Here is a 24,114-nt window from a genome sequence, read left to right on the forward strand (position 1 = left end):
CTTGCCACATACGCAACCTGAGTTTTGCTCTCAGGACTTTGGAGGTGCAGTTTCCCCAAAACCCCTGCACTTAACTCGCTGAAACTTGGCACGCGTCTTGCCCTCAGAAGAGGCTACCATTCCTGCAAGTTTCATCCAAATCAAGCCAGAAATGACAAAGTTACAGGTTGTTTCATGCTTCCCCATTATAGCTTATGGGCAAAACATCAAAACAGCAGGAGGGTTTCGCCGAAACGAAACGGAACGGCGGTTTCAAATCGAAACGAAACGCTGCTGTCGAAACGCAAGTCAAAACAGAACAGTGCCGTTTCGCACACCTACTGACTGCCCGGGACACACGGGTGAAATGCACTGAGCCCCAGCTGCTGGCCTCATCTTGCCTGATAGCCCTGGGGCAGGGACCTCCCCCCTTGCCCCTTCCTCTGGCTACACCAGGCCGCTGGCCCATGTGCAGGGGGCTGGGGCCGCACAGGAGGCCCAGGCCTGTTGCAGCCATAGGGGTGAAGGAGCAGGGCCTCAGCAGTAGCCTGGAAGGCCGAGGACAGTGGATGCAACCCCCCACCCCATGATGCAGCGCCAGCGCAGCAACACCCAGAATAGCCCGTTACTGTGGCAACCAGCAAGTGTTTGAAATGCCCCAATTTAGCTGGGAGGTGAGGAATGAGCAGGAGCAGCCACAGGACCAGGGGCAAGGCCATGGGGCTGGGCTCCGTGGTCAGGGCAGCCTCCTAGCTCCTGCTGCCAGCGCTGGCACCAGGGTCGTGGGGCAGGGACGACGCAGCCCTGACCCATGCCAGCCGCCACGCCAAGCTCGCTCTGTCCAGTCTTTAATGCAACACAAGCAGGGCCCAGGAAGGGCTACGTCTCCCCCAACCACCTGTCTGGGTGCCAGGGAGCCAGGCCCGGGCCCAGCCCGGGGGTCTCTGCTCCCCCAACAAGATCCGCAGCGCACGGAGGCCAGGCCAGGACATCACAGCACCTCCTCCTCGCTGGCGTCACCCACAGGCCTCATCCTCGTAGGCGATGGCGATGCCCCGGCGCCCCTCCACTGCCTTCTGCACCGGCGTCTGGCCCAGATGCTGCTCCAGGCCCCGCCAGCTCCGCGACTCCAGGAAAGAGGCTGGGGAGAGACGGCAAGCGTCACTGGGCTGGGCGGTGAGACACGGCCCCGTCTGGGCACCAGCACAGCGTGGCTCCCAGGTGCCCCAGCCCCAAACCACGGGTGCCGTCCACCACGGGGCAGGAGCACGGCTTGCAGGCAGTGCAGGGCCTGGGAGCCGCAGGGAGGGGGCACGTAGATGAAGCACCCACCAGCTGGGCTGATTTCAGCCAAATCCAGGGTCTGGCTTCGGCAAGCCAGGGCGGTGCTGGCCGGGGGCACGGGATCAGCGCCGAGACGCGCCGCCCGCAGCTCCCCCGTGATCAGCGAGACGTCAGCGCCCTCGTCCTCTGCCCCCAGCACCTCCGGGAACTCCAGGTGCGCGCTGCCACCTGCCGGACCCCGCGGTGAGTGAAACCGCCCCTGCCCCCGTCCAGCTCGTGCTCACCCTCCTCCCCCAGCGCCGTACGTGGCAGAGGAGCTCCGGCTGCTCCAACTCAGGCCTCTCCCCACAGGCAGGTGCTGCGGGACCACGGGGCGGGGGGGGGGGGTCCCAGCTCCAGGCCTGTGGGGTAGCAGCGTGGATAGTCCCCCGCTTCCCCAGGAGCTGCCCCCGGGCCAGGCACTACCTGGCAGCAGGTCCCTGAAGTCGGTGAGGTAGCTGCCGGTCCAGGTGCGGGCGGGGTTGCAGGCCAGCTCCAGCTCGAAGGGCGTCACCACGGGCCGGTAGAAGCCGTGGCTGTCGAGCAGGGAGTTCTGGGCGCAGGCCACCAGCACGAAGACGTCCAGCTCGGGGAAGTTGGCCAGCTTGGTGGGGCTGGGCTTGCCCACAGCCAGCGTGTAGCTGCGCTTGCCGGCCCGGCGCAGCGTGTCCCGCAGGTGCCGCAGCGCCTCCCGGTAGCCGGCCACGCCCAGCGTGCCCACCAGGATGCCCACGGCCCGCGCGTCTCGCGCCCGCTCCACCAGGTAGAGGCGCCGCCGCAGCGCCCGGTTGACGTCCAGGCTCTCGCGCCGGGCGCGGCCCGTGGCAGGGTCGAAGGAGCTGAAGGCGCAGCGGTTCCAGCTCAGCATGAGGTTGGTGAGGGGCAGCCCCTCGCCCCCCACGTAGAACACGGCCCCGCCCTCCAGCCCCGCCTCCGGCAGCTCCCGCCCAAACTGCCGCAGCAGCGAGGGGTCAGGGTCAGGCACGGGCTCGGCCTCGCACAGCAGCCGGGAGAAGACGACGTGGGGGTAGTCGGGGCGCAGGCGCTGCTCCAGCTCGTCTGGGGGGAGGGGGGGGGAAAGCGGCTCAGCGACGGCCCCCCCGCAGGATGGGGGGGGCGGCGCTGGCAGGGATGATGGCGGCGCAGCGGCGCGCCGCCGCACTCACCCATGGCGTGGGCGTAGACCACGTCGCTCAGCACGGCCGCGCGGCTCCGGGGGTCGGGGTGCAGCTGGCGGAAGGCGCGGGCGCAGCGCTCCACGTCCAGGGGCCGGCGCCCGAACACGTGCAGCACGGGCAGCCGGCGGCAGGGGCTGAGGCAGGCGGGGCCGTAGTGCACCACCGCCTGCGCGCCCGCGTGCTCCGCCGCCACCTCGTCCACGCAGCAGCTGAGGACGAGACGCAGGCGGGTGGGTGGGTGGGTGGGTAGGTAGGTGGGGCGCTGCCCCCGCCCCGCTGCCGTGGGACTCACCTGTCGTAGGACGTGTCCCCCAGCACGTACATGGCGGCGCCCGTGGCCTCCTCCATCCTCGCCGCCACCGCGGCCGCGTCCTCCAGGAGCTCGTCGGGGAACTGCAGGGCAACCTGCGGGCGGGGCGGGCGTCAGGCACCAGCTGGGCGCGAGCCCGGGGCCCTCCCCCGGGGGCTGGGGCCGGACCCACCTTGCGGAGGCCGCGGGCGCGCACGAAGGCTGCCGCCCGCCGCAGCTCGTAGAAGTCGGCCAAGGGGCCGGAGCGCGCCGGGCCCCGCTCGCCCGGCCCGGGCAGGGCCCTGCCGATGGCTTCGGCACCGTCGCTGTTGAAGGCCGCGGCCATGGGGACGCGCTCCCGCGCACGTGCGCGCCGCCCGCAGCCGCTTCCGGCGCAGGGGTCGACGCGCTGCTCAACGAGCGGCCGCCGCCTGAAGCCCCGCCCCGCGGCCAATCGCGGCGCCGGCAGGAAGTCGCCCCGCCCCTCCTCCTCCCGGCTGCCAACGCGCGCCGCCACCGCCTCCGGCACGTGACGCGTCCCCGCCAATCCCCGCGCGGCTCCCGGCGGCCCGCGCGGCGGCAGTCAGGTGACCTCCCGGCGGTGCAGCCCCCGGCCCCCCGCCAGTGCGAGAGCAGCCGCCGCGGCGACATGACGGGCCTCCCGCTGCTCGGCGCCGGGGTGGCGCTGGCGGCCGCCGTCACCCTGCTCGGTGTCGGTGAGCGGGGGTAGAAAACCGGGGGGGGGGGTAAAATCCAAGGGGGGGTCAGACTGGGGGGGGGGGGCTGAAACAGCCTGGGGGTAAAAAATTGGGGGGACCGCAAGTGGGGGGTTAACAAACCAGGGGGAGTATAAAACCAGGGGGGTCGGGGGTGGGGTGGGAAGAAGCTGGGGGGGGGACACCGCGAGTTGGGGGTAACAAATTAGGGGAGCAGGAAGCCGGGGGGGGGTCGGAGCTTGGCCGGGGGGTAAGAAGCTGGGGGGGAACCGCGAGGGGGGGTGTCACACCCGGGGGGGGAAGGGAACCGCTCCTGCGCCCTGTCGCAATCCCTGGGGGGGGGCAGCTGCGCCCTGCGGTGCCCGCCTGGGGCCGGCTCCGGCTCCGGTTCCTGGTGTCGGCGCGGCGAGGAGCCCGCAACAGTCAACACGGCCGGTCGGCGCCGGATCCTGCCGCGTGAAGGGCGCCGGGACGAGCCCTGGAGTCGCCCGTCTGCTCCCTGCTGCGGCCGGCGGGGACCGGCCTGTTCCTCCTCCCGCGCGCTGGGAGCGGTCGCTTCCTCTCCAGCCGGCGCCTGTTCCCCTTCTCTGCCCGCGCCAGGCCCCAGCCGCGGGGGGGGGAGCGGGCGGCCCCGGTGCGGCCCCGCAGCCGGCGGAGCGAGGCGCTGATGTGCCGGGCGAGCGGCTGGGAAACCTTCGTGGCCGCTCCCGACCCTCGCGGCCGCTCCTCTGGGCGCGCGGGAGCTGCCCCGCCGCGTCTCGGGCGCTCGGGGCGGAGCAGGGTTGTCTCCTCTGCTCCGCGCTCAGACTCCCCCGCCGGCTCCTTCCTGACCGTGGCCGGGACGGCAGCAAAGACTCGCCCGCGTCCCCCCGGGCTGCTGGGGGCCTGAGCGCGGCTGACCGGGGCTCTGGGGCAGGAGGCTGCCCCCCTCGCCCTGCCCGTCTGTGCTGCGGGCTCCTGGTCGTGCATTAAAAGCCTCCGGCCGCTGCCGGCAGGAGTTGGTGCACGCCGCGCACGTGCCTCGTCCCCTGGCGATAGTCGGGCCGTGGAAAAGCCGCGTCTCGGCCCGTCCCTCGCACTGACTCACTCCTCCCGGGCGCTGCGGGGCCGGCGTGGTGGTGACTGGGCGGCACATGAGGCTCCGCGGGCAGCGCGGGCCCTCGGGAGCGGATGAGACGCTTCCTCCAGGGAAGCGTGTGACAGGCAGAGCAGCCGCGAGCCCTGCCCTGCCCGTCTGGGGGGTGACTGCTTTGGGAGCACGGGGGGCCCCTGGAGGCATGTGCCCTCCAGCCAGGCCTGTCATGGGGCATCCCCGTCATTGCTGCCTCTCTGCACCGGACTGGTGCCGGCCTGGCGGGGGTGTGACTGGAGCTTTCCCTGCTTTGTTTTCCAGGTGTCTGCTACACGATATTTGACCTGGGCTTCCGCTTTGACGTGGCCTGGTAAGGGCCCCCCGTCAAACTCCTGCCCTCCGGCGCACTGCCAGGGGCGAGGGGCTGGGGCTGGAATCAGGCAGTGGGGGGGGGGGTAAAAAGCAGCACCTGCTCCTGGACTGGCCCACAGCTGCGCTGTCTGTGTGTGGTGGGGGGTGTTCCTGGCACCGCAGCGTGTGACAGCAGCTGCTTTGGCAGGAGGCTCGGGGGCCTGGCCTGGCATTCAGTGATTAGAGCTGTCTGGCAGGTGCAGGCCTGGCCCCGGTGTGAAGGGTGCAGTGGTCGGTGCCAGTGCTCCCTCCTGGGTCCTGCCCTGCCCCTCTGGGCAGCCAGCTCCAGCTCCGTTCCCTGCCCTGCCAGCTCCTGGGCACTCCAGCTCATGTCCCAGAAGCCTCCCAGCCCCTGCTGTGGAGCCGAGCGTGCAGGGGGGGCGGGAGGGACAGCGGCACCTCGCCAGGAGCCCCCTGTCTGCGACCCTGGCGCCCAGGGCCGGCTCCTGCCCTCAGTTTTCACAAGCAGCTCCTTTCCCTGCCCAGGTTCCTGACGGAGACCTCGCCCTTCATGTGGGCCTGCCTGGGCATCGGCCTGGCCATTTCGCTGTCTGTGGTGGGCGCTGCCTGGTGAGTCAGGGTCTGTCCCTGTGAGCTTCCCTATCGTCCCTGGGCCTGCGCAGCCAGGGCTGGCCAGTTGGGAGGGAGGCAGCTTGCCTGCCACGCTGCCTGGGAGAGGGTGAAGCCATGGTCCTTGGTGGCCTGGCTGCGATGCGGGGGCTGAGCTCCCCTGGGCGTCGTGGCAGGACCTGATGCTCCTGCAGGGAGGCTGGTGGCCGTGCGGTGCCTGTCTGGGCTGGGGGGAGAAGCCCAGGCCCAGGGCCAGCATGCCCCAGGCTGCCTGCACTGACACGCTCTTCCGCTGCAGGGGGATTTACATCACCGGCTCCAGCATCATCGGGGGCGGTGTCAAGGCCCCGCGCATCAAAACCAAGAACCTGGTCAGGTGAGGGGAGCAGTCGGAGCTGGTGGCAGGGGGTGCAGGGCTGCCCCTGCCGGGGGGCTCAATCCCTGCTCGGGAGGGAGGGAGGGAGGGACAGGAGTGCCCCATTGAATGCAGTGTTGGGGGGTCTCCGGCTGCTCCATATGAAAGGCGGGGGCGGGTGCCGACAGAGGTGACAGGGCACGTGTGCCCCCTCCCACCAGTGAAGCGTATGGACTGGGCCTCCCACACCATGGAGCTGGCCCCATACTCACCCCTTTGCCTTTCTCCTGCAGCATCATCTTCTGCGAGGCTGTGGCCATCTACGGGATCATCATGGCCATTGTCATCAGCAACATGGCTGAGGTGCGCGGGGACCTGCCTCTGCCTGACCCCAGGCACCCCACAGCAAGGCTTGGGGCAGGGGGAGTCTTCACAGCTTTCCTCTGCCAGCTGCAGCCAGAAGCCCAGGCCCTGGGGGCAGAGGCACCTTCGTGTGTGACAGCCCCACGGCTGCAGCCACAGAGCTGGGATCGCTGGGTTCCAGCCCGCCTGGTCCATCCCACAAGGCCTGAGGGCTACAATGCCCGCACTGTGAGGAGTCAGCAGGGATCTGGCTGAGTTCCAGCCCCTCGTGCCCTGCTCAGCTGCCCCCAGGGTCCACAGAGCCACGAGGCTGGCATAGATCTGCAGGGTCACATCCAGGGCAAGCCCTGCCCGAGGCAGGATCAGCCCTGTCCAAACCAGCCCAGATAAACCACGTGTCCAGCCTCTGAGCGACACGACACCGCTGCCCCTGACTGCACCAGGCGTCACTCCTGCCCCCGGGAAAGCGGGGGGGCTGTGGCTGCCAACCTCCTGCTGCTGCAAAGCGGGGGGTCATGGATGCTGGACAGACCCCAGGTAGAGGCCGTGCCAGGACCCTCCAGCCTTGAGTCCCAGCAGGAGCGTTGGCACAGCCCCCGGCCTGGGCTGCAGCTGATGCCCAGCGCTGCTGAGGGAGGCAAGAAACAACCTTAAGCCTTGTAGGTGCAGGCTGGAAGTCTTTTCCCTTCCCCACTGGCAACCAGCGAAGCCCGGGAGCGTTCCCTGCAAGGACAGGCAGGCCCCAGAGCAGGGGCCATGGTGGGGAGGCAGTTAGCCAAGTGGATGGTGCTGAGTTGCTGAGGGGGCAGGGGTCTGTGGGAGATGCCCTGTGTATGTAGCACTGGCAGAGCTGTGGGCATAGCCTCGGGGGGCAGTGCTCTAGGGCTGCTTCGGGCAGGGGCCCACATCACGGGGCTGGGCCCTGGATGTCTGGGTGTGTTCGGGCCCTGCCCCTCTCGGAGGGTCTGTGCGGTGCCACTGACCCCTGCCGTGTACCTTCCCCCAGTCTTTCACCGGCACCACCCCGGAGTCCATCGGAGCCAGGAACTACCATGCAGGTAGGCGCTGCCTTGCCAGGGCCCCGTACCAGCCGGGTGCCTGCGTTCTTGCCACGTGTGGCCCTGGGGTGTTCTCTCTGCCCAGCTGGCGCTATCCCAGGGCCCTGCTATGTTTGTGGGAGGGAGCTGGGCCCAGCCTGTGGCAGAACTGTCCTGCTGCCCCTGTGCCCCTGGGCTTTGTCACCTGGCCCTGGTGGGATCAGGCTCCATCCAGTGTTGTGCCTGTGGGGGGGCCCTTCCCAGCTCATGGGGGGGGGGGAGGGGGGGGGGCAGTGCCACCTACATGCACCACACTCTCCATGGGGCAGCCCCTGTCTCTGCCAGCGTGCTGCTCCCCTTGAATGTGGTGGTGCCACAAGAAGCCAGCTGACATGCCTAGGCTCAGCCCGCCTGCCCCCTCCGTTGGACACTGCAGCAGGGCTGTGGCCAGCTGGGCACGTGGGGGTCCTGCCAGGTTCCTAACTATGCCTGCCGGTCCTCACGGCACCCCCTTCCTCCCTCGCAGGCTTCTCCATGTTTGGGGCAGGGCTGACGGTGGGGCTGTCCAACCTGTTCTGCGGGGTGTGCGTGGGCATTGTGGGCAGCGGGGCCGCGCTGGCTGACGCCCAGAACGCCAGCCTCTTCGTCAAGATCCTCATCGTGGAGATCTTTGGCAGCGCCATCGGTCTCTTCGGTGTCATCGTCTCCATCCTGCAGGTACCCCCCACCCCCCCCATCAGCCTGCCCAGCGTGGGATGATGATGGCCTGGCCCCTGGTGCTGGCCAGGCCCTGCCAGGCCCCTGCAGCCCTTGCTCTACCCGCCCTCAGTGCCTGCTCTGCAGCAGGGGCAAGGAGCAGCCCAGGGCGTGGATGTCCCTGGGGCACCTTGGGTACCTGGCAGGGGCCCTGTGGGAGCTGTGCTGGGGCACTGGGGCTGCTCTGGGTTGGGCACGGGGTGCAGTGAGAGCAGGGGCCCTGGAGCTATCATGGCCCAGGGGTGGGGATACCAGGCTGTAGGGGCTCCAGCGGGGCCTTTCTAATCTGTCTCCGCTCTCTGTCTCTCCCCAGACCTCTAAAGTAAAGATGGGGGACTGAGCCCTAGCCCAGCCCCGCTCCGCCCGGCTCAGGGCAGCTGTACATAGATATTTAATATTCCCTCCCGGGGCAGGCACTGACCCCTGCCCGGCGCGGAGCCCCGGGCACCCCACTCCTTCCTGCTGGAGGAACCAGTCGTCTGTGTGTGCGTGACCCCTGCCCCCAGTCGCCCGGTCCGGCGGGGCCGACCGCGCTACCGCCTGCCCCGGTGCCCGTGCATCCTGCTCGCCGTGCCGCTCTGCTCTGCTCCGCTCCGCTCCGTGTCTGTGCAGTAAACATGGTTCTTCTCCCAGCTGGCCGTGTCTGTCCACTCTGTGCTGCGCCTGGGGAGCGCCAGGCTTGTGGCCCTGCAGCCCACCATGGGCACGAGCTACAGCTGCACCACTGCCCCCCTCTGCCCTGCTTCCCCCCGCAGAAGGGAGTGTGCTCAGGCTGGCACAGAGCTGCCACCTGGGCCCAGGCCTTGTCCCCCAGCTGCTGCAGCAGCACCGTGAGCCTGGGCTGGTGGAAGGGGGTGGGTAGGGGGCAGCTCTCAGCCTGGCTCCAATCTGTGCCCTGGCACAGCCTCGCGTGCTGCTGCGGCTGGCACGGTCAGTGCCCGGTGCTGCCCTGGAGCAGGTGCCCAGGCCAGGCCCCCATGGGCGACGGGGGGCAGCTCCGTCCCGGGGACCTCGGGGCCCCTGCGCTGGCTCAGGCACGGGTGCTGGGGCTCGTGCTTCCTCCCCGCTGCGGTCCAAGCCCCTCTGCGTCCCAAGCGGGTGCTCCCGGCCGGGCCCCTTCGCACCGTCCCGGCGCCCTCCGGCCCCAGACGTTGGGTCTCGGCCGCGGGCACGGGCGGGGGCGGCTGTCCCGGCGGCGCGGCGCGGCGCGGCGCTGGGGGAGCGATGCCGGCCCCGGTGCGCTGCCGCCGGCCGCCTCCTTCCCTTCCCTTCCCTTCCCTTCCCCTCCCCTCGCCTCGCGGGGCCGGGCGGGGACGCGGCGGCGGCGGCGGCGGGCGGGCGGAGCGCGGGGGCGGGCCCGGCGCTGCCTGCGGCTCGGCAGTGCGGGCGCGGCCGGCGGGGCCCGCAGCCCGGCATGGGCGGCCGGGGGCCCGCAGCGCGGGGGAGGCGGCGGCGCTGACGGCCGGGGCCGGCGGAGGAGCTGGGCCGAGCCCCGCGGTGAGTGCTGCCGGCCCAGCCTTTGTGCGCGCGGCCGGCCCCGCCCGAGGCCCGCGAGCCCCTGCCCAACGGCGCGGGGCGGAGGTGACATGCCCGGGGCCGTGCCTGCGGCCTGTGGCAGAGGCCGGGCGGCAGGGCGGGGGGTGCCAGGGCCGGCTGGACGGGCGCGGATCTCCCCGGCCTGGTGCCGGGGAACATTTCTGCCCCCGGGTTTCTGCTCCACGTGTCGGGGGGGTTAAGCCTCCCCCGAGGTGCAGGGCGCTGCCGTGGCACCCGCCCCGCACGGGCCCGGCGCGAGGGTCTTGCCCCCGCTCAGCATCAGCCCCTGGCTGCACTGGGGCAGGAAGGGATCCCCCCTGCTCTGGGGGTTGCCTTCTCGTGGGCCTGGGGTTTCGGGAGGTCCCTGGCAGCAGCCGGAGGTTGGCAGCCGCGGCCCCCCTGCTTTCCCGGGGGCCGGGGCGGGCGGCTGTGATGTCTGGTGCCGTGTCGGGGTGACTCGTTTTGCTCGCAGCTCGGACACGGGGTTTGTGCGGGCTGGTGCGCGCAGGCCTGGTCCTGCCTCGGGCAGGGGCTGGGCTGGATGTGGCCCCGCGGCTGCACCAGGCAAGGAGCTGGCCCCTGGAGGGACGGTGTCTGTGCGTGGGAGCAGGGGCAGGGGGCACTGCCACAGCCCAGCCTGGGGGCCCTGAGGGCCACGTGCAGCAGGGCGGGCGGGCGGGCGCTGCCGGGTGCGGGTGACCGTCACTCGGGGTGCTGACGCCTGAGCCCCGGCGGCCTCTGTTCTTTCCAGTCTCCGTTGCACACGCATGTGGCAAGCAAGGCCTGGCCCTGGTCGTACCCCTGCCCTGCACTCGCACGCTGGCGGCAGGTGAGCGTGCCCTGAGCTGGGGGGCTCTGGGGCACCTGCCCCGGGTGGGGCAGCAGCCGGTGCCTCTTGCTGGCTGCCCCACCTTCCTCTCAGCTGGGTCTCGCATGGGCACGGCAGGGCCCGGGCCGGGCTGCAGCTGCAGGGTCCTGAGATGCAGAGAGGGGCTGGAAGCAAAGGCAGGGCCAGTGCAGGGGGGCTGCGGGCACTGGACGTGGGTGCCTTGCTGGATGACGGGCTCCGACGTGGGGTGGCCGGGCTGGCGAGTGGAGCCAAGGGGCCTGCTCCATGGGGCAGGCAGGAAGGAGCTTCGCCTTGTTCTGCAGGGAGCAGCTACCAGGGCAGGAGGGACCAGGCTCCCTGCGGCCCCTCTGACCCCGCCAGGGCCGGCGTTGCCGTGCCCAGGTCCCGTGTGTTGGCCGTCCCGTGGACGGTGCGTGCGTGCTGGTCCCCACGCCGCCCTTCGCAGACTGCACCTGTGCCATGACCGTCTGTGGACCAGGCCACAGCAGTCTGTTGCACACGTGGTGCCTGGCTCCGTGGCACGTGTGTCCAGCCAAGCCTGGGGGAGGGGGTCACTGGGGCAGGGACGGAGATGGGTTTGGGTTTCCCTACTGTCCGGCAGCCCCAGCCCCACTGCTGGCCACCCCGTGCCAGACGCCTGCGTCCCATGCAACGGGGTTCTGGCTCCATCCCCATTGCATTTACACAGGGCTTGAGAAACTGGCTTGGCCCCTCTCCCCCACCCCTGAGGGGGCACCGGGACAGATGCGCCCCTTGCCCCCGGGTAGGAGTGGGCAGACGCCCCTGACCTGCGCGGCCCAGCGGCAAAGCTGGTAGCTGCTGGGACTGGGGCAGGGGAGGGTGCATGCAGCACCGAGACGGGGAGGTGCTCAGGTCCAGCCCCCCAGGACCATGCTGCCTCAGTTTCCCCACAACCTCCTTCCCTCCAGGTGGGGTGCAGACAAGCCCACCTGGGCAGGCATCGTGCTGGGAAGCTTGAGAGCCTCTGGTCAACAGATGACCGGTAGAGATGTGCTGAGGGGCGTCGGCATGGGAGGGCCTGGTCAAAGGCCATGCCGTGTCACAGATCCGGCTCCGGTTCCACCTCCACCTCCAGCATCCTGTGTGGCAGGGCCATGCCCCTACCCCAGGCACCCATATGCCAACCTAAGGATGTCACAGCCCCTTACAGGTGGGGAGGTGGAGCTGGCATCTAACCTTCCCCAGGGCAGAGCTATGTCCCCTGTGCAGACAGGAGCCCAGGCTGGCGTGAGTCTACGGCTTTGCAGCCCCAGGCCTGGCACGAGAAGGCCTGGTGCCTTCAGGAGGTTCTGGGGCAGCCTAGGGACACCGGAGCTGGTGCTGGGCTGTGAGCGGGGTCAAGCCTCTGCCTGGCTGGGCCGCTGCAGGCTCTGGTTCTGCAGGGGACGGTGCCCGAGCGTGGCCGCAGGGAGCACGGGCTCCTCCCCTTGTGCACGGCTGAGATGCTCTGAATTGGGGCCCAATGTGACCCCTCCTCAGGCCAGAGCCACGCGGGGTGTCACGTCCAGGGGCCTGGTGGAGATCGGGGCAGGGGCTGGGTGCCAGGGGCAGGGACCTTGCAGGGCCATGAACTGCCCTGTGTTTTGTCTGGCAGGATCGGCGTTGACCGGAGCTGCCCCCGCACTTGGGGCACATGCCCGCCCGCCCGTGCCTGCGCCTGGAAGATGACCAGGCTGCTGCTGGGGGTGACGCTGGAACGCGTGTGCAAGGCCGTGCTGCTGCTGTGCTTGCTGCACTTTGCCGTCACCGGGGTGCTCTACTTCGACGTCTATGCCCGCCACCTCGACTTCTTCAGCCGCTTCAATAGCCGCAACGCCTCCCGCGCCACCCACGCCAGCGCCAATGCCAGCGCCAGCGCCGCCCGGCCCCGCAGCACTGCTCCCAGCTGCGGCCCGCCCTCGCCCAGCCTCCGGCCCGACGCCAACCACACCGCCACCCTGCCACCCCTGCTGCCCTGCCAAGACGTGCCGCCTGGCTTAGGTGAGACCCGGAGCCCGGGGGCTACCTGTTGCCAAGCCTTGTGGGAGCTTGGGGGGCCTCACCCAGCCCCTTAACCATCCTGGAAAGAGGACATGCACAGGCATTGGCATCCAGCCCGTGGTGCCTCCTGGCATCCAGGAGAGGTGGAGGGGAGGGTGCTGAATGGGTGCCGGGATGCCTGGGCTCCCCGCCTGGCTCTGGGTGATTGAGCGGAGGGCAGAGGTTGGTGAATTTGCCTTCCCTGCTGCCACCGAGGCCCCAGGACTGTCAGGGGACCAGGGGCAGGATTGGGCCCGTTGGCAGAGCTGCGTGTCGGGCTGGATCCCGCGGCTCACCCAGGCTGGGGGCAGGGTGCGTGGGGCAACCCCGGTGCAGCGGGCAGTGACGCTCTGCCCCCGCACAGTGGGGCGTCTCCTCATCGAGTTCAGCTCGCCCATGAGCATGGAGCGGGTGCAGCGGGAGAACCCCGAGGTGCGGGCAGGCGGGCGGTACGTGCCCCCCGACTGCCAGCCCCGCCAGAGGGTGGCCGTGCTGGTCCCCTTCCGGCACCGCGAGCACCACCTCAAGTACTGGCTGCACTACCTGCACCCCATCCTGCGCCGCCAGAAGGTCGCCTACGGCATCTACATCGTCAACCAGGTGCGCGCTGCCCACCGCGCGGGCCAGGGGGCTGTGCTGGGGGCGGGGGTCCGGCTCCTGGTGCTCCCCTGCCAGGCTGGAAGCTGAGCCCTGGCAGACACCCAGGCAGGAGCTGGTTCTGGACCAGGGAGCTGAGGCCACCCAGGCCCATCCAGGGCCGGCCCATGGCCCTGCAGGGAGCGTGGGGCTCTTGGCATGGCTGTCTGCATGGCCTGGCGCTGCATGGAGACCCCTGGGAGGATCCCAGGAGGGGGTCGTTCCCCCGTCCACCTTCCAGATCCCTGCTGAGGTCAGGCCCCGTCTCTGCCACCGACCTTGGGCATGACCCTGGGCATGTCACCTGAGCTCCCCACCCAGGGGAGGGGGCATCGGCCTGTGCCCTTGCCTGGGCAGGGAAGGGTGGGAGCTGAGCTGGCTGGGTGGGTGCAGCAGAGGTGGGGGGCTCCATGTTGGCCCTCCCAGCCATGCAGCCCTATCCCCGCAGTACGGTGAGGACACGTTCAACCGGGCCAAGCTGCTGAATGCCGGGTTCCTGGAGGCGCTGCGGGACGACCCCGAGTACGACTGCTTCATCTTCAGCGACGTGGACCTGGTGCCCATGGACGACCGCAACCTGTACCGCTGCTACGAGCAGCCCCGGCACTTCGCCATCGCCATGGACAAGTTCGGCTTCCGGTGAGTGCCGGGGGCCCTGCCACGGCCCCAGCCCCCCGTCCCCTCCCCGCTGCAGGCTCCGGCCTCTCTGCACAGCCCTGGGCTGCATTGGCAGGCGCGGTGCCAGCAGATCCAGGGCAGTGATCCTTCCCCTCTATTCAGCACCGGGGAGGCCACATCTGGAGTCCTGTGTCCAGCTATGTCCCCCCCACTACAGAAAGGATGTGGACACATTGGACAGTCCAGTGAAGGGCAATGAAAATGGTTGTGGGGCTGGGGGACATGACTGGTGAGGAGAGGCGGAGGGAACTGGGCTGAGTGAGTCTGGAGAAGAGAAGACCGAGGGGGATTGAATAGCAGCCGTCACCTCCCTGCCGGGGGCTGCAAAGAGGGCAGAGCTGGGCTGTCCTCAGTGGGGGCAGATACAGAACAAGGAGCAATGGGCTCAAGTTGCAGCAAGGGAAGTTGAGGCTGGATTTTAGGAAAATCTTTCTCATGAGGAGGGTAGTAAAACACTGGACCAGGCTCCCCAGAGAGGTGTTGGACTCTCCACCCTTGGAGGTGTTTAAGACCCGGGCAGACAAAGCCTCGTCTGGGATGATGTAGTTGGGGCTGGGCGTGTTTGGAGCAGCGGTTGGACTAGACGTGACTCCTGAGCTCCCTCCCAACCCCCATTTCCTATGAGTCTCTGTGGGGCTCTGGGAGGGGTGCAGGTGCCCCTGGGCTGGCTGGGGGTGCTGCTGCCCCAGGCAAGGCAGAGGCCGCCCTGGTGAGCCATGCCCACCGCCCGCTCACAGGCTGCCCTACGCCGGCTACTTCGGGGGCGTCTCTGGCCTCAGCAAGTCCCAGTTCCTGAAGATCAACGGCTTCCCCAACGAGTACTGGGGCTGGGGCGGTGAAGACGACGACATCTTCAACCGGTGAGATGGCCCCAGCTGCCCCCCGCCCCTGCTCCCAGCTCCTTCCCCCAGGGCGGGTGGTGGGGAGCTGCCGCATGCAGAGCTGGGGGGCCCCATGGGCTGCTGGGCATCCTGCACATGCATGTCGTATTGCCCCAGTGGGGCTGAGCCTGGGGCAGGGACAGGGACTTGCAGCAGTGGGGCTGGTTGGGGTGGAGCTGGTCCCAGTGCCCCCCTGAGCTGCTTCTGCTCCCACAGGATCTCGCTGAACGGCATGAAAGTGTCGCGGCCCGACGTGCGCATCGGGCGCTACCGCATGATCAAGCACGAGCGCGACCGGCACAACGAGCCCAACCCCCAGAGGTGAGACCCTTTCCCCCCATCCTGGACTTTGTCATTGCCTGGAGCCACCTCCAGCTCTGCTCGCTCTGCCCTGGGCAGGCCCTGGGACGTGGGGCTGGACACCCCGACCCCTGGGTCCCCTTGCCTGCTCCCCCAGCTGGCTCAGGGCTTGGGGCTCCCGGTGCTGCCCTGTCCCTGGGGGAAGGGAGCAAGTGCCTGGCCCAGGCCCCTCGTGCCCCTGACATGGCGCCGTGCCCATGCCCGTGCCCGGCAGGTTCACCAAGATCCAGAACACGAAGCTGACGATGCGCCGGGACGGCATCAGCTCGCTGCAGTACCGGCTGGTGGAGGTGTCGCGCCACCCGCTCTATACCAACGTCACGGTGGACATTGGCAAGCCGCCCCCGCGCCCAGCCCGTGGATAGCGTCGCTGGAGCCCGGGCACCGCACCCGCGCCTGGCCCTGCCCCAGTCTTGGGGCGCTCGGACACTGCAGGGCCTGGCCCCAGCCGGGGGCATGCACGGATCTGGGCCCTGCCCCTGCCGGCGGCTCCATCATCTTGTCGGCAGGGCCCGCAGGGGGACTTGGCAGCACGGTGCCCGCCCTGCCCACCTGCCCGTGCCCCTGGCAGAGGACCCAGACCCGGTGGCTCTGCTCTATCCCTGCAGGTGCTGGGGGCCATGGAAAGCTGTGGCCCTCCTGCCCCCGTCCCGCCGGGCCGGGACGCCCGGTTCACTGCCTCTGCACAACTCGCCCGGATGCCCTGGCCCCCTCCTGCCGTCTTCCTCTGCTTCGGTGCCCGGTGCTCGGAGCTGGGCCTGGTCAGGCCTCCCATGCCCCCTAGCCTGGGCTGCGCCTCAGGTGAGTGACTGGCTGCTCTGTGCCTCAGTTTCCCCATGCAGGGGCGGTGCCCCAGGGCATGAGCACAGCCTCCCTGGGCACCTGGAGCTATCAGAGGGCTGGTCTGAGCCCCTCAGCCCCTCTCCCACCTGGCTTGGGGGCTAGGCCCCTCCATCCCGCCTGCCCCGTGGTGCTGGCACGATGCAGCCGGGGCTTGGGCCCTGCCCTGGTCGCTGGGCGAGGAGGCAGGGACCAGCCCGAGCCCCCGGCTGGGCAGGCCCCACATTCGCCTGCAACCACATTCCAGGCCCGCCCGGGGCACGGACCGGGGGGCATTAGGCACTTTACCACCAGCTCCACTGCCCAGTGCCGGGGGAGCCTCCACGTGCTGGGGGCTGGATGCGCTCAGCCCTGCCCCCCCGGCGGTCTCCGTCTGACCCGTTACACGCACGTGGCAGACCTGGGAGGTGCGAGGGGCTGGTGGGGGCACAGCTGCTGTGCCCCCCCCCCGGCCCCAGAAGCAGACCCGGGCCCTGGGTGGGTGCGTGGCCTTGCCCGGGGCTGGCGGGGCAGGGTGGCTGCCTGCGGGGCCGTGCCCGGGCGACTTTTGTACCTGTGAATGTCTGACCCTTTTGGAGCCTGCGTCGCCGCCGCCTTCGGACTTTTGTATTTAATAAAGTTTCCAATGTTCGGCCGCTGCTCCCAGGCCCGTGGGGTCAGGGTGGAGGAGCCCCAGGGGCCTGCAGATCCTGGGCCGCTGCCCATCCATGCCTGATGTCGGGGGCCGAGGGCACCCTGCTCCTGGGGGGTGCGAGGCAGGAAGGAGCCGGGGGGCGGGGGGAAGGTGGCAATGCCGGTGGGGGCACGGGGGCTGGGCTGGGGACACCCTCAAGGAAGAGGAGGGCAGGGAAAGGGTGGTAGCAGCCCCGGCACCTTGGGGGCATCAGCGCCAGGTGCCAGCAGCTGCCAGGGGGGCAAGCGCATGGGGCCGGCGGGCAGGGACCCCGGCTTCCCTGCCGGGGGGGGAGAGGGGGAGCCGGGCCTGCGGCAAAGGGGGGCCCGGGGCAGCGTGGCGGGGGCCGCGGTGCCCTTAGGGTGGTTGGGGCGCCGGGCGAGAGAGTCCTTCGGGGCCCCTTGGGGTTACTCAGCTAAATATTACCCCGCGCATCCTCTCCCTGCGCTGTGCGGGGCTGAGATGAACGTGCAGCGCGCACGGGCACGTTACAGCCGGCAACTGCACCCCCCGCCCCCAGCACCGGCCGCTCCTCACGTGTGACCGCTCCGCCCCCACGCCGCGCGCTCCCTCGGCCGTGGCAGCGGCTCGTCCCTTCCCCTTTAAGAGGTGCGGGGGGCGGAGCGTTGCCAAGGAGACGGGAGCGCTGTCTGGACGCGGGGGGGGGGGGCGGTGCGGGGTGCATCCCCGCGGGGTGCGGTGCGGGGTGCTGCAGGGACCCCCCCCCCCGGTGCGGTGCGGGGTGCATCCCCGGTGCGGTGCGGGGTGCATCCCGGGTGCGGGGTGCGGTGCGGCCCATGCGGGCCCCCGCGGCGCTGTGGGCGCTGGTGCGGGCGCGGCTGCCCCCGAGCGAGCGGCCGGCGGCGCGGATGCTGCTGGGGCCGGAGGGGCTGGAGCGCTGCGCCGAGCTCCGCGCCGAGGTGGGTGCGCGGCCCCGATCCGGCCCCGGCCCCGATCCGGCCCCGCAGCGCCCGGCCCCGCCTGACCCCGCCGTGCCCCGTGCCCGCAGGCCGAGACCCTGCACGGGCTGTGGCAGGAGCTGCGCGCCGCCCGCCGCCCCGACCGGCACCGGGAGCGGGACGGGGACGGGGACGGGGACGGCCCGCCGGGTGCCGGCGCTGCCCGCGCGCTGCTGGGCGCCCCCGGGCCCCTCAAGGAGCTGCTGCGGGACGAGCTGCGGGCGCTGCTGCTCCGCCTCCGGCGCCGGGCGGCCCGGGGGGGCAGGTACGGGGGACAGGGGGGCCGGGTCCCTGCCCCTGCCCCTGCCCCGGGGAGCCCCGCGCCGGAGGAGCCCTCACACCGCCTCCCCGCAGGGACCCCGACGAGGCCATCGCCAAGTACGGCCCCCGCGTGCTGCGCTTTGCCTGGGGGGACGCAGGCGGCTGCCCCGTGCCCAACGGCGCCAGGTGGGTCCTGGGCCCTGATCCAGGGTCGGGCTCGACCCCCGTCCCCACAGGCCCCAGTGGGACTGAGAGGGAGGGGGCTGTTTGGGGGAACTTCCCCCTCTCCACTTGCTGCAGGATTTGGGGGGTTTCCCCCCTTGCTCAGCAGCGCTGGGTGCCGGCTGGGATGGGGACGTGGCTATGCCCACGCTCCAGCTCGCGCCAGCCCTGCAGGGTCCTGGCCCCTGCACGATTTGGGGCCGGGAAAGGCTTTCCGCTGGTCCCTTCCCTGCAGCGGGGCGCGCGGGCTGGTCGCTGTGCGTGGTGCAGGAGCAGGTCGGAGCAGGACATGTCCGGGAGGGTTCGGCCAGGGCTGGTCCTGGGCCTCGGGCACGCTGTGACCCCGCAGGGCCCTACCGCTGCCTGCTCCGGGGTCCTGTGTGCTCTGCACCCCAACCCCGGCCCACCCTGCCTGTATCCTGCCTCCAGCCCGGGCCCCAGCCTGGCCCAGCGCCTGGAGCCCCTCTGCGACCATCTGAGCATCGCCCGCCTGCCCGAAGTGCTGCCCCAGCTCCGGTGAGTGAGCGGGGCTGGCTGGGGCGCAGGCTCGGGGCTCACAGGGGAGGGCGTTGGGGGAGCAGCGAGGGGGGTTCCCAGTGTGGACGCACTAAGGAGGCCAGGCCTGGGCAGGGGCGAGGAGAGACGCCAGAGCGGGGACAGGAGACGGTTTTGCAAAATGGGGGAAAGAAAGTCACTAGGGATTTATTGCTGACGCCTCTCGCCAGACGAGCCCGAGGGGGCACAGCAGGAGCAGAGCAGTCAGTTTAAAACTAAGAAAAGGCAGTCCCTGCCCCGACCCCCCAGCACGGCATTGAAGGGTGGGGGGCTCGTGGCCACCAGATGTGCCAGGATCTGAGAGGGTAGCCACCAAGGGAGGGGACACGGGCTGGGAGGAAAGGGGCATCGGGAGCTATCGAGCAGGGGAGCGAGGGGCACGGCCTCTGCATCAGCCCTTCGCTGCTGGGGGCTGCAAGGGGGAAAACCCGGGTCGCTCCCGTCCAGCCTCTGCTCTGCTGATGCACAGCACTGGGCAGGATGGACCTGGGCCTGACCCAGCACGTGGCAGCTCTGGGCTGCACCTACCTAACGCTGACCCCCCATGCCCAGGGCACTGCTGGCGGAGGAGCACCGCGCCCTGGAGGAGCTGGTCGCCCACCTCCAGGTAGGGTTGTGCCTGGCTGGGGGGGGGGGGGGGGGGGCTGGAGGAGGGGTACAGCACGGGATGAGACCTGCTTCAAGGGCCCAGGGCAGGAGAGGGGGTGACTGGAGCAGGACGAGGGGCTTTCCCGGGGCCGTGCCCACAGAGACAGCTGCTCTGGGCATGGCTGGCAGTGCCCTTGTAAGCTGGCAGGAGCTGGCTTTGCCCTGGCAGGGCAGTGAGGGTTGGGGGGTTAGAGCAGCAGGGGTGGGAGCCTGGACCCTGGGTTTACCCTCAGTTTCAGGAAGTGAGTGGGGGGCCAATGGGTGAGAGTGGGGGGGTGGGTTGCCCGGACACCTGGGTTTCCTCCCAGCTCTGTCTGTGGAAGCTGGGCATGGGGTGGTGGTGCTTGGGCTGGTGGCATCAGTGCCCGCACCTAGAGGCCAGGGCTGCTGCAGCTGCCAGGGCTGGGAGCCAGGCTGGCACTGCCCCGGGGGTGGGGGGTGTTGTGGGCTCAGGCCCTCTGACGGGGGTCTGGTTTGGCCCTCTGCCCCCAGCGCTGCCTGGAGGATGAGCACCGCGCTGCCACAGGGAGCCCGGAGCCAGAGCCGGAGCCCACAATGGCGGGTGAGTGGGGTGGGGGAGACGCCCCAACCGCTGAGCATCCCTGGCTGGGGTCTGGACTGCCCTGGGGGCTTCACAGATGCACAGAAGTTTAGGGCTGGAAGGGACCTCGGGAGATCATCGGGTCCAGGCCCCCTGCTCTGGGCAGGAAAGGCTGCGGGGGTCAGATGACCCCAGCACAGTGTGCGTCCAGTCTCCTTTGGAAGATCTCCGGGGTCGGTGCCTGCACCGCCCGCGCTGGGCATCTATTCTAGAGTCTGCTCACACAAACCCAGACGTTTTTCCTTATAGCCAGTCTGAAACCTCCTCCTAGGAGTTTATGACCATTGCTTCTGGTTTTCCCCTGGGGCACTTTGGTGACTAGTTGTTCACCTCGCCCCTAATGCTCTCCCCTGATACATTTGTAAGCTGCCACCAAATCCCCCCAAAGCCTTCTCTTTTCTAGGCTGAGAAGTCCCGTATCTGTCAGCCTTTCCTCGTATGGCTTGCTCTTCAGGCCTCTAATCGTGCGGGTGGCTCTTCTCTGGACTCTCTCAAGCTTTACCACGTCCTTGCCAAAGTGCGGCGCCCAGAACTGGATGCAGTGCTCCGGCTGCGGCCTCACCAATGCTGAGCAGAGCGGGACTGCAACTTCCTTAGTTTTGCTCGAGCTGCATCGGTCGATGCAGGCCAGCATAGTTTGCTCTGTGGGGATGCTTGTTTGGGGGGCACAGAGCCAAGGGAGCCCTCCTTCCTTCCAGTGGGCACCAGGTGCCTGGGCACAGCACAGCAGGGTCAGGCTGGAGTCAGGGAAACCGCGCAGCTGGAGCCTGGAGGCCAGGGCACGGCCTGCCCGGGGTGGGGGAGACTCCGTCCCGGGGGTGCAGGCAGAGGCAGGGGCTGCGTCAGGGATGACGTTTGTGTTGCTCAGAGGTCGGACACAGGATTCATCTGGACTGGCTTGGACAGGCCTGAGCCTGCCTCGGGCAGGGCTTGGACTCGACATGACCCTGCAGGTCCCTGCCAGCCCCACGGCTCTGGGATTGCGCTGGGTGATGAATGCAGCTGGGCCCCATGACTGGAGAGGACACGGCCGGGGCTGCTGCAGCTGTGCACCGACCGGGGTGAGGTGTGGGGCTCTGGGCTGCAGAGCAGAGCAGAGCGAAGGTGTCTGCTGTCCCTGGGCTTTGCTAGTTGTCACATGGGGCCAGGGAGGCATTTCCACCACTTGCTGCAGGTGTCAGGGGGATTTTAAGCCTCCCCCAGTGGCGCTGGTGCTGCTGCAGCACGGGCTGGGGCTGGGGACTGGGCCATGCCAACGATCCCGCTGGCACCAACCCTCAGGGTCCTGGCTGCAGGGTCTTGCCCCTGCGCTCAGGCTCAGCCCGACACAAAAAGGAAGCTTACAAGAAGTGGAAACTTGGACAAACACCTCAGGAGGAGCGTGAGAGCATTGCTCCGGCAGGCAGGGCTCAAGTCAGGAAGGCCAAAGCACAACTGGAGCTGAAGCTACAAGGGATGTGAAGGGGACCAAGAAGGGTTTCTACAAGTATGTTGGTAGCAAGAGGCGGATCAGGGGAAGTGTGGGTCCCATCCTGCGTGGGGGAGGCAACGTGGTGACGGAGGATGCAGAAAAGGCTGGATGCCCTTTTAGCACCCAGGCTGCTGCACCGGGCAGCAGTTTGGGGAGGAGGCGAGCAGCCCTCGGTGGTGAAAGAACAGGTCAGGGACTGTTTAGAGAAGCTGGATGTGTGCGAGTCCATCGGGTCAGACAGGATGCGCTCGAGGGTGCTGAGGGAGTTGGCTGACGTGATTGCAGCGCCACTGGCCATCATGTTTGAAAACTCATGGCGATCAGGAGAGGTCCTGGATGATTGGAAAAGGGCAAACATAGTGGCCATGCTTAAGAAAGGGAAGAAAGAGGATCCAGGGACCTCTAGAGCAGTCAGCCAAACCTCCGTTCCTGGACGGAGCACAGCCTCAAGGAATCGGTTTGCAAGCACTTGGAGGAGACGAAGGTGATTAGGAAAAGTCAGCGTGGATTCACCAGGGGCAAGTCCTGCCTGACCAACCTGATGCCTTGCAACGAGGTGACTGGCTCTGTGGACGTGGGGAGACCGGTGGATGTGGTGGACCTTGAGTTTAGCAAGGCTTTTGATACTGGCTCCCACAGCATTCTTGCAGGCGAGCTAAGGAAGTACGGGCTGGATGAATGGACTGGAAGCTGGATGGAAAACTGGCTGGATTGCAGGGCTCAGAGAGTAGCAAACAGTGGCTTGATGTCTAGTTGGCAGCCGGTATCAAGTGCAGTGCCCCAGGAGGTCGGTCCTGGGGCCGGTTTTGTTCAATGTCTTCATCAGTGACCTGGAAGATGGGATGGAGCGCACCCTCCACAAGTCTGCAATGACACCCAGCTGGGGAGCAGCTGCGCTGGAGGGCAGGGCTAGGATTCACAGTGACTAAGACATGGGAGGATTGGGCAAAAATTTAATGAAGTTCAACAAAGACAAGTGCAAAGTCCTGCACATAGGAGGGAGCAATCCCCTGCACTGGTGCCGGCTGGAGCTGACTGGCTGGGCAGCAGCTCTGCAGAAAAGGACCTGGGGCTTATAGCGAGCAATAAGTTGGACAGGAGCCAGCAGTGTGCCCGTGGTGCCAAGAAGGCTACTGGCATGCTGGGCTGCATTGGCAGGAGCGGTGCCAGCAGATCGAGGGCAGCGATCCTTCCCCTCTATTCAGCACTGGGGAGGGCACACGTGGAGTCCTGTGTCCAGCTGTGGCCCCCACGACAGAAAGGATGTGGACACATTGGAGAGAGTCCAGCGGAGGGCAGTGAAAATGGTTGTGGGGCTGGGGACAGGACTGGTGAGGAGAGGCGGGGGGAACTGGGCTGACTGAGTCTGCAGAAGAGAAGACCGAGGGGGACTGAATAGCAGCCTTCACCCCCCTGCAGGGGGGCTGCAAAGAGGATGGAGCTGGGCTGGTCTCAGTGGGGGCAGATGACAGGACAAGGAGCAATGGGCTCAAGCTGCAGCAAGGGAGGTTTAGGTTGGGTATTAGGGAAATCTCTTGTCAGGAGGGTGGTGAAGCACTGAACCAGGCTCCCCAGAGAGGTGGTGGGGTCTCCATCCTTGGAGGTTCTGAACACCAGGGTAGACAAAGCCTTGTCTGGGATGCTGTAGTTGGGGCTGGTCCTGCTTGGAGCAGCAGTTGGACTAGATGCGACTCCTGAGCTCCCTTCCAGCCCTCATCGTGACGCTGCACTGGGGGCAGGGATTTCCCCCTGCCCAGACTGGTCTGGATGGGGTTTTTGCCTTCCTCTGCAAGGCCACGGCCACTGCTGGGATCTCGCAGGTGCCTTGACCCCCTGGGCTGTGGCAGGACACTGCCAGTGGTTGCACGCAGGGCTGGGCCGTGCAGGGACCAGGGCTGACCATGTTTGGACGGGGCCGGTCCTGCCTGAAGCAGGGGCCTGGATGCACCGTGACCCCCCCCCCGTAGCACGGGGCTCCTCAGACTCTGATGGGCCATGGGGGGCAGGAGCTGAACTGGGGGGTCTGGGGCTTGTGGGGTGCTGCCCTACCATGGGCAGGCACAAGCAGTCCTGGCCTTCATTGCAAGGGTGAAGGGATGGTGGTTGCTGGGGGGCCTGGGGAGTCGTGGGCACCCCCAGGCCCACCCCTGCCCTGCTCTGCTGTGCCCCACAGAGCTGCAGGAGCAGCGCAGAGCCATGGAGCGGGACCTGCAGCAGGGCCAGCCCGCGCCTGCACACAGCCACGGCCACCGCCACACCTGGGGGGCAAAGCCCAGCATGACCCCAGCTCCCCCAACACCACCCAGGTAACCCCTGTGGGAGGGGGGCATTTTTGGGGGAGCTATGCCTCAGCCCTCCCATGTGGGAGCCCCAGGGCTGCAGGTGGGGAGTGAGGGGAAGAAGATGAGGGCTAGGAGTGGTGGACACGGGGGGGGGGGGGGGAGTGTGGGGTGCAGTGCCCCCACTCGTGCCACCCCTTTTCCTTTTGCAGCTGCCCCCCAAGCCCGAGGAGCCCAATGCTGTCCGGAGGAGCTGCCAGCCCCATGCCTGGCACCCAGGCCCCCCCAGGCCCCTGCACACTGGCCCCCAAACCCCCCAGCCCGGCAGCCAGGCATGGACTGACTAAGGCACCCACACACCAGCCCCTAGTGCCAGGCCCCAGGCACGACCGGACCCCCGCCACCCTGTTCCCTTACCCCCCCTGCCCCCCCTCGGTGCTGCCCCCCCATCGGCCCCCCTCCGCCCACCACAGGAGGCTGCTGCCCTGCAAGGGACCGAGCTAGCCAGTGCCCCCCGCTTGCAGCCCTGGCACTGCCCAGTGCCCACACTCCCGGGCCCCATTATGGGCTGCCCT

The 24,114-nt window shown here is 68.7% G+C and overlaps 4 protein-coding genes across 5 annotated transcripts; 3 read left to right on the forward strand and 1 right to left on the reverse strand.

Moving 5' to 3' along the window:
• Nucleotides 1-811: 811 nt before the first annotated feature.
• DPH2 (diphthamide biosynthesis 2) lies at nt 812-3,180 on the reverse strand. The gene is made up of 6 exons (XM_059727705.1): nt 2,963-3,180; nt 2,773-2,885; nt 2,469-2,689; nt 1,729-2,361; nt 1,312-1,491; nt 812-1,120 (listed from the first exon to the last, which is right to left on the reverse strand). The coding sequence occupies exons 1-6, from the start codon at nt 3,113-3,115 to the stop codon at nt 996-998; spliced, it is 1,425 nt and encodes a 474-aa protein (XP_059583688.1). The 5' UTR covers nt 3,116-3,180; the 3' UTR covers nt 812-995.
• Nucleotides 3,181-3,338: 158 nt separating this feature from the next.
• On the forward strand, nt 3,339-8,681 carry ATP6V0B (ATPase H+ transporting V0 subunit b). The gene is made up of 8 exons (XM_019490971.2): nt 3,339-3,485; nt 4,879-4,927; nt 5,455-5,538; nt 5,837-5,914; nt 6,187-6,256; nt 7,263-7,314; nt 7,820-8,010; nt 8,363-8,681. The coding sequence occupies exons 1-8, from the start codon at nt 3,419-3,421 to the stop codon at nt 8,387-8,389; spliced, it is 618 nt and encodes a 205-aa protein (XP_019346516.1). The 5' UTR covers nt 3,339-3,418; the 3' UTR covers nt 8,390-8,681.
• Nucleotides 8,682-9,432: 751 nt separating this feature from the next.
• On the forward strand, nt 9,433-16,501 carry B4GALT2 (beta-1,4-galactosyltransferase 2). Of its 2 annotated transcripts, XM_059727718.1 has the most exons (8): nt 9,433-9,546; nt 10,337-10,414; nt 12,051-12,436; nt 12,840-13,075; nt 13,560-13,750; nt 14,527-14,649; nt 14,887-14,991; nt 15,245-16,501. In XM_059727718.1, the coding sequence occupies exons 2-8, from the start codon at nt 10,353-10,355 to the stop codon at nt 15,393-15,395; spliced, it is 1,254 nt and encodes a 417-aa protein (XP_059583701.1). In that variant the 5' UTR covers nt 9,433-9,546; nt 10,337-10,352; the 3' UTR covers nt 15,396-16,501. The 2 variants fall into 2 exon arrangements, with proteins under 2 accessions (XP_059583701.1, XP_059583702.1); XM_059727719.1 differs by lacking the exon at nt 10,337-10,414.
• Nucleotides 16,502-17,340: 839 nt separating this feature from the next.
• On the forward strand, nt 17,341-23,570 carry CCDC24 (coiled-coil domain containing 24). The gene is made up of 7 exons (XM_059727640.1): nt 17,341-17,463; nt 17,553-17,767; nt 17,857-17,949; nt 18,415-18,501; nt 19,093-19,147; nt 19,681-19,750; nt 23,434-23,570. Exons 1-7 carry the CDS (start codon nt 17,341-17,343, stop codon nt 23,568-23,570), a joined length of 780 nt encoding a protein of 259 aa, XP_059583623.1.
• Nucleotides 23,571-24,114: the final 544 nt, after the last annotated feature.

This window comes from Alligator mississippiensis, chromosome 5 (assembly GCF_030867095.1).
Source record: "Alligator mississippiensis isolate rAllMis1 chromosome 5, rAllMis1, whole genome shotgun sequence".
Lineage (NCBI taxonomy): Eukaryota > Metazoa > Chordata > Crocodylia > Alligatoridae > Alligator > Alligator mississippiensis.

Coding starts and splice junctions, on each gene's coding strand:
- CCDC24 (XM_059727640.1), top strand. CDS start 17,341: ATGCGGGCCCCCGCGGCGCTGTGGGCGCTGGTGCGGGCGCGGCTGCCC. Junction 17,464..17,552: donor GCGCCGAGCTCCGCGCCGAG/GTGGGTGCGCGG, acceptor CCGTGCCCGCAG/GCCGAGACCCTGCACGGGCT. Junction 19,148..19,680: donor AGCTGGTCGCCCACCTCCAG/GTAGGGTTGTGC, acceptor CTCTGCCCCCAG/CGCTGCCTGGAGGATGAGCA.
- DPH2 (XM_059727705.1), bottom strand. CDS start 3,115: ATGGCCGCGGCCTTCAACAGCGACGGTGCCGAAGCCATCGGCAGGGCC. Junction 2,362..2,468: donor GGTCTACGCCCACGCCATGG/GTGAGTGCGGCG, acceptor CCCTCCCCCCAG/ACGAGCTGGAGCAGCGCCTG. Junction 1,121..1,311: donor GGCTGAAATCAGCCCAGCTG/GTGGGTGCTTCA, acceptor GTCTCTCCCCAG/CCTCTTTCCTGGAGTCGCGG.
- B4GALT2 (XM_059727718.1), top strand. CDS start 10,353: ATGTGGCAAGCAAGGCCTGGCCCTGGTCGTACCCCTGCCCTGCACTCG. Junction 13,076..13,559: donor GCATCTACATCGTCAACCAG/GTGCGCGCTGCC, acceptor CTATCCCCGCAG/TACGGTGAGGACACGTTCAA. Junction 14,650..14,886: donor GACGACGACATCTTCAACCG/GTGAGATGGCCC, acceptor CTGCTCCCACAG/GATCTCGCTGAACGGCATGA.
- ATP6V0B (XM_019490971.2), top strand. CDS start 3,419: ATGACGGGCCTCCCGCTGCTCGGCGCCGGGGTGGCGCTGGCGGCCGCC. Junction 3,486..4,878: donor CGTCACCCTGCTCGGTGTCG/GTGAGCGGGGGT, acceptor TTTGTTTTCCAG/GTGTCTGCTACACGATATTT. Junction 5,915..6,186: donor AAAACCAAGAACCTGGTCAG/GTGAGGGGAGCA, acceptor TTTCTCCTGCAG/CATCATCTTCTGCGAGGCTG.